This window comes from Dendrobium catenatum, unplaced genomic scaffold (assembly GCF_001605985.2).
Source record: "Dendrobium catenatum unplaced genomic scaffold, ASM160598v2 fragScaff_scaffold_716, whole genome shotgun sequence".
Taxonomy (NCBI): Eukaryota; Viridiplantae; Streptophyta; class Magnoliopsida; order Asparagales; family Orchidaceae; genus Dendrobium; species Dendrobium catenatum.
In genome coordinates, this window is record NW_021319178.1 from 18,399,271 (window position 1) to 18,413,998 (window position 14,728).

The following is a 14,728-nucleotide window of genomic DNA, read 5'->3' on the forward strand; positions in this document are numbered from 1 at the left end:
CATATTTTGCCAAGGCATCTTTAGAAAAGAGAGCCATACTTTTAAGTTGATTTACATAAATACCAGAGCATTTAGAAAAGTAATCTAAAATATCTTGAAGCTTCTTGGCATTACAAATCGTGGCCTTCCAAAAAATAAGCACATCATTCGCATATAATAAATGAGAAATGTGAGAATTTCCACATTAAAGCCCTCAAATTAATCACCAGAAATTCTGTTATCTAGCAAGTTTGAAAAAGCATCTATCACAATACAAAATAAGGAGATAAAGGACACCCTTATCGCAAACCAGAAGAAGAGTTAAAGAATCCTTCTAAAGAGCCATTAATAATGATATAAAAGTAAATATTTTCTATACAACCCTTGATCCATCTAATTATAAATTTACCGGGAAAACTTTTTTGAGCCATTCCATGAATAAAAAAATATCTAGATTTCGTATCAAATGCTTTTTGAATATCTAACTTAACACAAAAGTATTTAATTTTGCTAAAATTAAAACATCTCAAAATGTTAAAAGCTAATAAAGTATTATCAATGGAGATCCTCTTTTTGATAAAACAAATTATCTTAGATGAGTAATGATAGATATAACATATTGCATACGATTAGTCAAAAAATTTGCCACCGTTTTGTTAAAAAACATTGCATAAAAATATAAGCCTAAAATCAGAAATTTGAGAAGCATGAGAACAATTAGGAATAAGAGAAATAGCCGTAGCTTTAGCTACTTTATTCATATAACCAGTGGAAAAATAATGCAAAATAGCTTTACTTAAAGAAGGATAAACAATATCCCAAGCATTTAAAAAAAAAACTCAAAAGTGTAACAATATGGCATAGGAGCAGAAGAAGTATGAGCTAAAAAAATGACTTTTTTTTTAATTTCTTCCAAAGAAATTGGAGAAACCAGAAATTGAAATAGAAGGAATGAAATTACCTCTCGAAATATCAAAAATAAAAGCTAAAGAAGGCTTAGGAAAATTAAAAAGACTCTTATAATGAAGAATAAAATCATTAGTAATATCCTTAGGATTAGAAATTAAACCAGCATTAAAAGAAATAGCTTTAATAAAATTATGATTATTCCTACAATGAATATTGGAGTAAAGAAACTTCAAATTATCCTCATTATCCAACCGCTAATGTTGATTAAAAGAGCATTAACATCATTTAATTCAACATTCAACTTAATATCCAAACAATTATTCTGAATTTCTTGTAAAAATCTGCTCTGAGAAGAATGAAAATCATTAACTTGTTAGAAATAATATTTATATATTTTATATTTTACTTGGATGAAATTCAAGATATCAAATATTCATATTGCTCATTAGCTCTTTTAGTGAAACAATTATTACGTCCTCCGACCGGATGCAGAGGACCGGACTGCGTCCGGTCGGAGGCCAAATCCGGCCAAAAAAACGAGTTGTACCGAGCAATACCAAACAATAACGAGGAATACCATCATTTGAAGACCCAATACCGAGTTATACCGAGCTAAATACCGAGTTGTACAGAGTTATACAAAAGTTGTACCGAGTTTTTCCTAGAAAAACTCGGTACAACTCGGTATTTCTCGGTACAGCTCGGTATTGGTCTTCAAAGAATGACATTTCTCGTTAATATCAAATAATACATAGTTGTACCAAGCAAATACTGAATTTTTTGATAAGATTTTACCTCCAACCGGACGTTCCTCTACGTAATAAAAGTTCCTTTTAGTGGGCTAACGGCACCAAAATCCTAATAAAAGAGGAGACATCCTGATCCGATCAAGCCGTCCATCACCATAACGCACAATTCGGACGGTCAGATTCCACGTTCAAGAAAGTTTCTCGTGATTAGTGCACCGCCATTCCCCCAACGGCCGTTTTTTCTATGCGCCGTACGTGCGTAACCAGACACACAACCCCACCTCACAAAAGCCACCAAAAAGAAAAGAGTATTCCCCCAAAAAAGTATGAGTAACGCAGCTCTGTTCGAAAATATGACCGTTCGGTCTAGCATTCGATCCCTGTAGCCATCCCTGTAGCGGCCTGTCAGTCAAAGAAGAATGCAACACAAATGGCCACACAGGTAAATTCCTGGAGGATCAGCAGCCATCCGATCAGTAACAGAGGGCTATTAATCGACGGAGGAAAGTGGCGTTAGTAAAGTACAAGGCTCCCAACTCAGCCTGAGGCCTCAAATAATATAAAAACCTCAACTTTTTCATCTCAATATCGGTTTTGTTCTTTACCCGAGAGAGAGAGCGGAAGGAAACGGCGCAGAGCTCTCCTTTTCTTCTTCTTCTTCCTTCTCTGTCGATTACTCCCCCAAGTTCCGGTCTTTTTTCTTCTGATTGCATCTTATTGAAGTGAGATTTCAACGGATTCAAGTGGTTTCGCCAAGTATTTTCTGCTGCTTGATTTGAAGGGAAGAGAGAAGGAAAGCTGCTTCCTTGAGGGGCGGAAGGAATCCATGGGGGTTCCTTTGCTGCTTCTTTTACTTGCGTTCTCAGTAGCTCGCGCCGACGAAGGTATGCTGGCCACATCTCTCTTCAGCTAGAAATTTTCTTTACTGTTATTTTTCTTGTATTTCCTCTTTGTCACGGCGTACTGAAACTTAGTGGAGTATAGCTGTCTTAGCAGCTCCCTTTTCTCTTTCACATACAATAGTTGACCCAATTGCACCCAAGGGTAGATGGGCCCCACTGCTTAGCTACAGGTTCTGTAGTGTACATCACAGTGTCAGCTTTCATCAGTAGTAGCTGGTAAGTTAAATGCGGAATTCAAATTTTCAGCTTGGATTAAACTGCTTGAATCATTCTGTTTCTTGAGCATTGAATGTGTAAAGGAAAGAGAAAGTAGATTACTTAGGTTTATTAAGATTTTGTTTTCTGTTTGAGTAACTTCTGGACTCTGTCGAGGAATACTTTGAAGAGGATTTGGAAGGGGAAAGAATTTAATAAGATTTGTTGAAAGAGGTGTTAATCAGCTGGCTGTATTGTTGGGGGAGATTATATAGCTACGTATGTTGTTCTTCGCAGAGCAAAAGAGTGAAAAAATAAGAAGTTTGGGGCTCGGATCGATTTGTTCTCTTCATACTTCGATCTCTCTGGTCTTTGTTCTCTGAAATTTTTAGTTGGTGTGGAGAACAAATTCTTCCAAGTGGCCGGTGTTTGAGCTGACATGTTTGGGGTGTAAATGTGGGGAGATTATTCTGTGTAGTGTCCAATCAAGACGCGCCACATCATACAATGCACTGATATGGCCTCCAGAGGCGTCCGAACACGCACCTAATAATTCTTCATAAATGAGCGGCTTAAATAAGTCCAAGCTTCTTTATTGCGTTTGTCTTACTCATTGATTTTTGAAAATTTGACCGTATATGCCTCGTGGTATGCTTTAAAGTAGCCATCCTATTGAATGAATTTGATTCAAACTAATTTGGATTGAGATCTTCGTTCAAACTTGCCAAGGTTTAAAATTTGACCAATATTTGAACATATCTTTTCCTTCACACATCAGCATTCTCATCAAACGAGCTCATATTGTGAATTACTCCTCTCCACATAGCTCATATTGGTATGTTAGTTGAGAGTTTTGACTGTTAATTAAGAGATATTAGATTCTAGTTTTACGTATGCGATGTGTATGCGAGTTTGTCTTAATTGACCTAAATGTCATCGCTCACATCAATGTCCTAAGTGAGCTATCGTCGTGGCATGACTACTCATCATTGCGAAGATCTCTTCGCAACTTGATGTTACTACCATTGATGCCTTCCCCTGCGAACTTCGTCAGATAGGACAACGAGAGATTGTGATGTCTTATTCCTCTTTCCCTTTCAATAGTAATGCTACAAGTAATTTCAAAAACTCGATTTTTTTCACAGCGACTGCTTTGTTGCGAGTGAGATTTTCTCGCAAAATTCCTTCATCACACACCATCTAACTCGTTAATGCCCAATGCTCAATGTTTGAATCTAGGTTCAAATAAGTTTTGAACTAGCTTGAATTCGGCCTAATTTGAATTAATTCTTGCTGATTGTTTTGTTCGAAGCCAATTTTATGATATATTTCTAAAAAAAAAATTAAGGCATATAAGTCAACTAAGTCAAATTTATATAAGTTATGGAATAATTTTGTTACGCATAAATCAATTGTGTTAGTGTAAATAATATATTTTTTTTATAGAGTATGTACACTCACATGTTTGCCTGTAAGGGCATCTGCAACGGAACTCCAAATGCTTGAATGACGTCGCCTTCGAGCTCCAGCCGAACGCTGAAACTTCCATTATTTCCATGCGGTTGAACAGTAGGACTCCAATATTGGCGTTGAATTGTTCGTCATCGTCATTTTTCTCGGTCCATCGAACTTAACAAGAAGCGCGCGAAATAAAAAAAAAGATCGTTACCTTTTTAAAATGGAGTTCCATTGGAGATGAATCGCTGCATTTTTAAGTTTCACGGCATTTTGGAGTGAAAAATGCGATTTTTAGTTGGAGATGATCTAACATAAATCTCTATGTAACGGGTTTTCTAGCAACCCCACAATGTCACCCACAATTTGGAGAGATTATTATGTGCGGAGTCTGAACCGTCCGAAGACGAATCCGGACGCACCATGGCACCCCGATGCACCGGGCCTCGATGACGTGAGCCTCGGTGACGTGATACGTCCGGATTCACATCCGAATCCCAATGCTGCAGCTAATAATTTTAATTTTACCGCAATTTGACCGGAGAGTGAGACCGTGGCTACATCTAGGGCCAGAGGCTCCCTCAAAAGAAACCAGTGCAAACTTTTGGTAGAAATGCAACGGTGGGCCCTACCACTTGATATGCACTACTATAAAAATATATTTTTTTTTTTTTGAATAAAAAAACGGCACGGATATCTCATCAAAATTATTGGGACCAGTGTAATATTATATTCCTGTCAAACATTTATCCCGAAATTACAAAAAAAAAGTTATGGCATGATATTTTGTAAATTATCAAGATATTTGTGTAAAATATACAACATATAAAATGGAATAATTATTACGACTGTCTGTGTATTTTTCTTATATCAGTTAAATAAATTAATTTAATAATGCCATCAAATTTTATTTCTTACTATTTTATGGGGCTTGTATTTTTTTATTGTTTTTGTATGGGTTGTAGGGTTCATTCCAAACAATCCTTGTATTTCATCAAATTTACGCTGCTGTCCCCATTCGTGCAACTGCACCGGACCCACCTCTTCTTTATTCACATTTTCCCATAAAAAAGTTACATAAATTATTATTCCACATTAATATTATTTTTCTAAACCAAAAATATATAATGTTTTTACATTTTTATTGAGTAAAAAAAGAATCTTAATTATTATTTGTTATATCTAATTGAACACTCTTTGTATTTTTATATAATTTTTTAATGTTAGCTAAAATTCAAGGGTACTTTCGTCAATTAGTCCAAATAGCCTTCTCTTCCGGTCCGCTCGTCTTGCAGCCGTCTGCGCCCCAGCTGACCGCATACGATGTCCCGCCAGACCCACCTTGGGGGTCGTCGTTAAGCATTATTCGTTTTGTCCGATTTAACCAATTTGAAAATAAATTAATCATATCAATCATTTTCGTCAATCAGTCCGAATAAACCCAGTGAAGTTTAAAAAATTGGCTTTACTAAGCCTAAAAAATAATAATAAAAAAAAACTTAATTTTTTTTGTCATTGTCACTTTTTTGTTTTATTTTGATGGAGGCTCGAGGTAGTTGCAAATGAACCTTCGCAATTCCTTGAATATGCCCTTAATCCCTTGATTATAAAAAAATGTAGTGACTATTTCAGGCAGAATCTGTACATCGAGAATCATTTTGTTTTATGATTGTGAACAGGGGTGGAATCAGCTCTAATTTTCACGGGGGCAAACTTATAAGACATATATGTCGGGAGTCTAAGGGGGCAGTGCCCTCTGGTGGGGTTCGACCTGCCCGATCAGATATCGGGGTCAAGAGCAGCGCCCTTAGGGTATCCGGGTGGGCAGTTGCCTAAAAACTCTTATAATATAACTTTTGGAACATTAAAAGAAGAGGTGGGTCCACCATGATTGTGACCATTAAAAGCAGTTTCAAAATTAAACGATTCTTTATATCCGGACACCGCACCTAGTAGTCTCTCTAAAAACTGTCTCAAATGATAATATAGCTTTTGAAGAAATTATTTTGTATGGAGTTCGGATGTAGCTTGGCGTAATAATTTGTTTTCCTCACTTTGTTCTAGAAAGTTCTTAAAAATATTAATAATTTTTTTTAATTGCTCTTTCTTTTATAAAACAGGAGTCATTAGCCTAATTTAATAATGAAAAAAAAGCTAAATTAGTCAACATTTTTACATTAATTAGCAGTTCTAATTTTTACTGATCAGCTCCGCCGCCTTTGTCCTCAGGTGCCTTCATCGGCGTTAACATCGGCACTGCCCTCTCCTCCATGCCCTCTCCGACTCAAGTGGTCGCCCTCCTCAAATCCCAGCAAATCCACCATATCCGTCTCTACGATGCGGATCCTGCCATGCTCGCCGCACTCTCCAACTCCAACATCCGCGTCACCGTCTCCGTCCCCAACGACCAGATCCTCGCTGTCGGGCAGTCAAACTCCACTGCCGCCAACTGGATCACCCGCAACGTCGTCGCCCACCTTCCCGCTGTCAACATCACCGCCGTGGCCGTTGGCTCCGAGATCCTCACATCTCTCCCTCACGCCTCCCCTGTCTTATTCTCCGCCATACGATTCATCCACTCCGCCCTCGTTGCGGCCAATCTCGACCGTCAGATCAAGGTTTCCACTCCTCATTCCTCCTCCATCATACTCGACTCTTTTCCACCTTCTCAAGCATTCTTCAATCGCACATGGGAACCCATTCTTAGTCCGATCCTCAAATTCCTCCAATCCACCGATTCCTATTTCATGCTCAATGTCTACCCGTACTACGACTACATGCAATCCGATGGCGTAGTTCCGCTCGATTATGCCCTGTTCCGCCCGCTGCCGCCGACCAAAGAGGCCGTGGATGCCAACACTCTGCTTCATTACACCAATGTGTTTGATGCAGTTGTAGATGCAGCTTACTTCGCTATGGCTTATCTCAATGTGACAAATCTTCCAGTTGTGGTCATGGAATCAGGATGGCCTCATAAGGGCGATGCGAATGAGCCGGATGCTACCACAGACAATGCCAATACCTATAACAGCAATCTAATCCGCCATGTGCTGAACAATACTGGAACACCGAAGCATCCTGGTATTCCGGTGAGCACTTACATTTATGAGTTGTATGATGAGGATGAGAGGCCGGGGGCGATGTCCGAGAGGTTTTGGGGGTTGTTTGATGGAAATGGAGTGCCAGCGTATACGTTGCATTTGACTGGATCGGGGCTTGTGCTGGCTAATGATACAACGAATGAGACTTATTGTATTGCCAAGGATGGGGCTGATGAGAAGATGTTGCAGGCTGCGCTTGATTGGGCGTGTGGGCAGGGGAAGGTGGATTGCTCGGTGTTGCAGCAGGGGCAGTCATGTTATGATCCTGATACAGTGAATTCCCATGCGAGCTATGCCTTTAATGCTTATTATCATAAGATGGGGATGACTGTTGGGAGCTGCTATTTCAATGGGGTTGCGGATATTACTACTACAGATCCAAGTAAGTTCACTGATGTTTGAATAATCCTGTTATTTTGTTTTTAATGCTAACAATTTGATAGGTATATGGTGTTGTCTGAAAATTTGTCTTGTTTAGTTCATAAAAAAAGTTTGTTTTATACTTACAACAATTTGGAGCTAATCACTTATTACATTTAATCATACTAGTTGTGAGCATACACTAATTGTAGTAGTTTAGAGCTTTCACGCCATCTAGTAGTTTTATTTCTTATTTATTAAAGGTGTGAAATTATTTCAATGATTTTCAATATCAAGTCTTTTCAAAAGTGACATGAAAAAAGAAATTAATATTCAAGTAAATATTATTAAAGCGAATATGGATGTTGAACATATCTAAACAATTTTAAATGTAAATTTTAAATAATGTTTAAAATTTTCTAGAACATGTACTAGATAAATATAGGACTTGGCCTAGCACCATTCAATAGGAACAATTGAAAAAAAAAGTATTCATAATGCAGACCCCCCCAAATAATTGGGATGAGGATGATGATTATAAGAAGTTTTCTAAAGCTAAAATAAAAAATTTATTGAAAGATATTTAATATGATTTGTTCGCATTATGAATATAATTTAAAATGAATGGATGTATATTCTTTTTTAAAATGAAAAACTATGATATTCTATATTGGTAAAATATCATAGTAGTATAGAATTAGTACCTCACAAGCTGTGTAATTTTTCCTTCTATCTGGATTAAAAAAAAAAAAAAAACTTGTTGTATGAGTGTTGCCCTTGCTACTAACATTTCACACTTTCTGTTGTTTATTTTCTCCGGGACTCTTGGGACTTGGATCTATTCTAAACAAGAGGAAGCTGAGATTGCAATGAGTCGATTCTGTATATATTCTTTTACTAATATTTATTCACTTGAGGATTTTCAAGTAAATATATAAGTGGAAGTGGAAATATGTTTCAGATAGAGCTTTTCTCAAGCAAGCATTAATGAGATTGACGCCATAAATGACAGTGTGGATCGTCATGAAGCAAAACTTGTTTAGTTGTATGTTTTGACAGCAAAAAAACTTAATCTGCAATCCAAAACTAGGTTTACATACCCAACCCTGTAAACAATAGAAAATAATTATTGCAAATACATGGATAAAATAACTATGCCTTAGTAACGATGCCTTTTTCTCTACTCTTACGCAGGTCATGATACTTGCAAGTTTCTAGGAAGGTATGTTCTCTCTCTTTTTTTTAACCTTGTATTTTTTTTTTATAATTATTTTTTGTGTGTTTCTTTCCCGCAACTTGTACAACATTTCATTGCATGTTACAAAATGCTTGACTTTTCTCTTAGTTCTAGTTGAGCATGCTTTTTCTTGCATGAGTTGAAAATCGTAACTTTTTCTATTGTTCTAGATATGAGGTAGAAAAAAAGTGTGATATGACACATAGAGATGTTTTAATACATTGTGTACTTTGTCTTAAATGTTGTAGTGATGATCTAGTGGATCGGCGGAAGAATTGGATTTGCTAGAAGGAACCCCTACTCCAGGGAAAAAATGAAGCTTAATGCTTCAAAAGGGATATACTATTCATCTCCTCCCCTCCTTATAATACCTTACTTATATAAGCTAGTAAGAACATTCTAGAAATCATGTAACAAAAATGTAACAAACTAGGAAACATATTTCTAAAGCTGCATTTAGTTAAGATGCTTCCTACATAGTGGCGGAGCCATAAATTATATTCAGGGGGGGTCTAAATTAAAATAGTTATATTTGTCGTCTCATTCAGAAGGTTATAATATATTAAAATAGTTCCATTTATCGTCTCATTATCGAAGCCAAGAGGAGCTGTATGATCAAAATTAAGAATGAAAATAACATGATCCTTAGAGCTTAAAAGACAAACAATAATTGTGGAGCTAATATTTAATTTTCTTTTAAAGTTCTTGTGTAACTCCCCATTGCATCACATCATTTTGAATGCAGTCCTCCTGGGCCAAATAATACCATCCATTGTGCTGCCATTGAGCATGCTGACAATTATCATCTCTTCAATTACAAAACATGAAGATCTCATCTTAATGAAGTAATCTAGACCTAGCTCAGGGAAATGGTTCTTTATATGCACTTGAACCATGACATTCCAAAAGATGGCAACCCTTTGTGGTCTTTCATCAAACAGCTTGCGAGCTGATTTCTGCACAAGAGAATCAGCTTCTATATCAACAACACATACTTCAGGATGTTTTGGGTCAGACGCTTCACTTTCATGAAGAATTTACATCTCGAGTATTTGACTATGGCTAAAACCAACAGGCTTCCACTCTTTCTAGTCTACAAAAGATGAGCCTCTTTTCTTGAGAAAAACTCATATATCACTTAAAATAAGAGCTGTAGTTATACTAGATCCCATAAAACCGCCAATAATAGCAACTTTTCTTATGGTTCTCGAACAGTTTTTTAAAAATTCTTGATTCATTGAAAACTCTCGCATATCGTTAAACACATTGAAGGCGTATGCATTCTGTTTGGTTCGGACCATAGAACAAATGAGGAAACTACTTGTTTTAAGTGTCGAGCAAGTCCCACGGGTAACAAGCAACTAGAATGCAACCTGGTGACCCTTGGGACTTAGGAGAATGAGTGGTGCAAACGTGCACCAGCACGTCAATGACGATTTGGGTAGTCTCCGACCGGGCGGATATTGTGAGTCCCACCACAAGCTCGTGGAGACTACAATCGCTGACATGAAGCGAGGGATAATAAAGGAAGGGAGATTGTTTGAGTCTTTCTCATCCAAATTAGAGATGATACCATCTATAGTTATCTAGGTAGCCTTCTGCTGGCCCGACCAACGATCAGTGAATCACCCGAAACAAGATCCAGAAGATGCGAATATGAAAATCCTTGAGGCACCAGAACACGGTCACTGATCCCTCGAAGTCGAATCTCGGAGCTGTGTCCTCAGATTCTAAATACCTTTCCTCATCGCAGGCAGATTTACTCGATTAACTCATGGTGCTTCCATAATGTTGATGTGGGAAATCGCATCGGAGCAGATCGAGATCGCATGTCTAGTCACGAAGGAAATCATAGATGAAATCAGAGTTTGTTTGGGGGAGAATGGGATGCTAGGCACGAGATCGCACTCGACGCTAGGCGCGAGATTGTGGGAACGGAGTGGGAGCGGTAGTTGGCGCCGTTTTGATGGGTTGAGGTTGCGGATCATGTGCAGGTCGTGTGAGCGCGGGGCGCGGGAGCTGTGAGTTGGTGGTTGCGTGAGTGGGTTAGTGTCGTACGGGTTCGGAGGGCGAAAGCTAGGTCAGATTGCACAAGACGTCGATAACAAGCTTGGAGAGGAGCACGGGAGGGCTTGTTCTGGTGGAGCGCGGGCAGGCGTGCTAAAGCGTAGGCGAGTTGCGGATGATGACCATGAAATGGTTGCGGATTGCGTGGTTGGGCAAAGGATCTTGTCATTGGAGTGGAAGTTGGACGATGACAGGTTGATTGCGGGGGATCTGTTTGCGATCACGTGAAGCATTGGCGAATCACTGGTCGGGTAGCGGACCTCATCATTGGAGTGGAAGTTAGAGCAGAGGGGAGTAGTCGATAGACCATCCGCTTCGGTTTTGATCGTCATCGACCGCCCATCTTATTCAGTTTTTATCTTCGTCGATCGCCCATTTTCTTCGACTTCGATCGTCGATAATAGTCCATCATTCTTCATAAGGTCCAGACTTTGATACCAACCGATGTGATGGATCTGCGGAAGAATTGGATTTGCTAGAAGGAACTCCCACTCTAGGGAACAAACTAAGCTTCAAGCTTCAAAAGGGATATAATATTCATCTCCTGCCCTCCTTATAATAACTTATTTGTATAAGCTAGCAAGATCATTCTAGAAATCATATAACAAACATGTAACAAACCCGGTAACATATTTCTAAAGCTGCTTTTAGTTAAGATGTTGATCATTCTACTCAGATCTTAACCTTAGTTTTGTGTGTTTCTTTCACACAACTTGTCTTAATTAGTAATTATTATGATGTTTCGTTGCATGTGCATTATTTTTTATGCATTCTATCGAGCAACCTAGCATTGAAAACCAAACTTCACAATTTTCTAGCCTCAGGGAAAAAGGGGTTGGCAGTTGCCGATGTTTTTGTTTGACGCGAAGTCTTAAATGCTGGTAATCGTTAGCTACTTGTGATTTGTAAATTGTAAGCATCAACACTAAAGCATTTCAGGTGCTTGCATCCATCTATTACATGCGTCCTATCAATATGTTAACTGTAAAATTCAACTTGATTATAATGACCCATTCAAATGGTGAAATAACATTTTTCTTTAGAGGAATTTGCATATATATAATAAAATTCTTATATATTTACATATTTAACATCTAAATATTTATATTTATTTATATAACATTCACATAAAAAATATCGCTAATTATAAATATTATAACTTATTTAAATTGAACATACCTACTGCTGTCCATACTTTGGTGCGATTAGACAATAAAATAGTAGATTATAAATAAATATATAAATTTAGGTGTTTATTTTATGATATATGCATGTAAATTCTCTTTCCTTAAACGAATTTGAGTTGTTTACATGGAGAGACTATTCTGTGCGGTGTCTGGATGTGTTCAGAGGCTAATTTGGACACATCATATCGCTAAAAATTGTTAAATATATTGAGTGATGTGACGCATCCGAGCACCGCACGTAATAATTTTTCCTTTACATGTGATTATAGACAGCGTTTCCAATCAAAATCATAGTTTTCTCACATAATGGTTTGTACTTTGTACAGTAACGGGAAAAATGGCACGTTTCCCAATGGCACATCTTTGGCTCCTTCTACAAACTCTTCAGCTGAGAACAGTAATGCTCACCAGGATTATTATGGAACCGCAGCAGCAATCATTCAATTTATGGGAGTTCTTCTGTCAAACTTACTCCTATTTTAGGGCTTTTCAGCTATTCTCTGCTTAATTTGCTTGGAGAAATGCCGCTTGCTCAATTTTGTCGTCATAGGAATTAGACTCCGCTCTGCTTATCTTCTTTTTTATTTGTTTAGTTTTATTTTTGAGTAGATGCAGATATATTGTACAAAGCCAAGTGCTTGCGAACTTTTTGGACTGGACAATTCTCCTGCACTTTGATTGCCATTTTAAGCACAAGATTCATCTTATTATTTGTTCAGGTCTATTTGAGAAATTATTGTGTGGTTATTGAACGGCATTCAGAGGCGAATGAGAATGCTTCAGATCATTTTTTTTATTGTGTATCGTATTGTGTACCGCTCGGTATCGGGTGATGTAGCCCGTTCTGATTCGCCTCTGGACCGGTTCGATGACTGCACAGAATAATTTCTCGTGGTATTGATGCTTACATTTTGCACCTAGAATATTTAATAGAGTTAGTTCTAGAAATGAACACTAATCTCTTTGATGTGTTGATTGGGAGCTTCAGCTATCAACTAAAAAATTTTAGGTATGTGGTGTGTGTATGACGTCCGAACATCCAATCTATATGCAACACGTCACCCAAATACATTGGGACTCGGTGTATTTAGATGATGTGGCGCGTCTGGATTGATGTCTGGACGAATCCGGACATCGGACGTAATAATTTGCTATATGATTTTGTCTTAATTGACTTAACTATCTCTAAAAAAGTGTTCTGTAAAGAAAATTGAGAGATAGAGAATTATATTAGAAGATCATTTTGATTTCCTTAAAAAATAATTAAAGTAGTTCATGATGGAATTATTTTGATTCTTTTTTTAAGGAGTTAATGGATTAAAATTACTATTTTTACATAATTGATGATTATTTTGATCTTTATAAATAGTCGATGGATTATTTTAAATCTTTTTTCTTGGATCATTATTCTCGAACTTTTAGTGTATTGATTAGAAAAAGAATTGATAGGTCTTATTGGATTATGGATAATTAAATACGATGATATGCATAGGCTGCATAGCAGCTTCACATTACCTCACATTACCTATAGCTGAACTTCTCATAGCAAACAGACAAATGCTACCGAGTTCGCATTAAAAAATTGTGTTAGGATATTTGATATTGTTCGTATCAAAATGATTTTAAACATTTTTAAATTGATTTTACGAATAATATTATATTGAAAAACATTTAAAGGATACCTTACTTTCTTATATTAAATGAGTTTTTATAATTGTTTTAATTTTTTTTCATTCATTTTGTTATTTTATTATAATAGTTGTTTGAATTATAATCAATTTTTTTCTTTCATAATAAATGAATCGGCTTGCACTTGTAGAATTAAGCTCAAGCTAAAATTTGATTAGTTAATAAAGCTCAAGTTAGGAGTGACTTGAACTCGACTTGGCTTGTTTATACTCCTAATTGGGAGCAAGCATGCTTGGTTCAATATGAAAAATTTAGCTTGACCTATTAAAAATAAAAACAAAATAGTTAATAAAGAACATACAAATCCATCATAATTTTTTAAAAATATATAAAAAATCAAATTTTTTTGTAACTCTTGAGTCAATTAAGACAAATTCATGTATTACACGGCTCACATTGGTCTGTCGATTGAAGTTTTGTGTCATTGAGAGACCTTTGCCCAAGTCACCCGTGTGGCCTTAACACTCATTCATTGTGCTAAGTTAACCTAAAACTCATACAATGTTTGGCTAGATATTAAGGAATGCTAGAGAGGAAGTGAATGGGGGAAACTTCTACAAATGAATTTTATAGGAGGGGTTGGAGGGAGTTGGAGGAGTTGGTTACAAATGAAGGGGATGGTCTTATTTACAGCTCACCTCTCATACCTAAGAACATTCTAGAGTTCTCTCCAAAATACATGAGTGTGGAATTCTCTAGAATACATCACATCATTCCCTACACACTTACATACATCTATAATATTCTAGAGAATTTTAGAGTATATTAGAGTACTCTCTAGGTATCCACACTATCCTAGAACATTCTAGAGCACAACATTTAGGTGTGGTTCTAAAGGACTTCTTCGTTTCTACTCAACATTTCACGGCCACGGGGTTTAGCCAAACTTCTTGTTCCA

General features: G+C 37.0%; 1 protein-coding gene across 1 annotated transcript; it reads left to right on the forward strand.

Moving 5' to 3' along the window:
• The first annotated feature begins 2,225 nt into the window (after window positions 1–2,225).
• Window positions 2,226–12,848, forward strand: LOC110107004 (glucan endo-1,3-beta-glucosidase 3). The gene is made up of 4 exons (XM_020837128.2): window positions 2,226–2,521; window positions 6,419–7,672; window positions 8,845–8,872; window positions 12,468–12,848. Exons 1-4 carry the CDS (start codon window positions 2,464–2,466, stop codon window positions 12,622–12,624), a joined length of 1,497 nt encoding a protein of 498 aa, XP_020692787.1. The 5' UTR covers window positions 2,226–2,463; the 3' UTR covers window positions 12,625–12,848.
• The last annotated feature ends 1,880 nt before the right edge of the window (window positions 12,849–14,728 follow it).

What these genes read in the sequence shown, in the direction of transcription:
- LOC110107004 (XM_020837128.2), top strand. Translation starts at nt 2,464, where the DNA reads ATGGGGGTTCCTTTGCTGCTTCTTTTACTTGCGTTCTCAGTAGCTCGC. An exon ending in AGTAGCTCGCGCCGACGAAG is followed by an intron (nt 2,522 to 6,418) that starts GTATGCTGGCCA and finishes CTTTGTCCTCAG; the next exon opens with GTGCCTTCATCGGCGTTAAC. An exon ending in TATTACTACTACAGATCCAA is followed by an intron (nt 7,673 to 8,844) that starts GTAAGTTCACTG and finishes ACTCTTACGCAG; the next exon opens with GTCATGATACTTGCAAGTTT.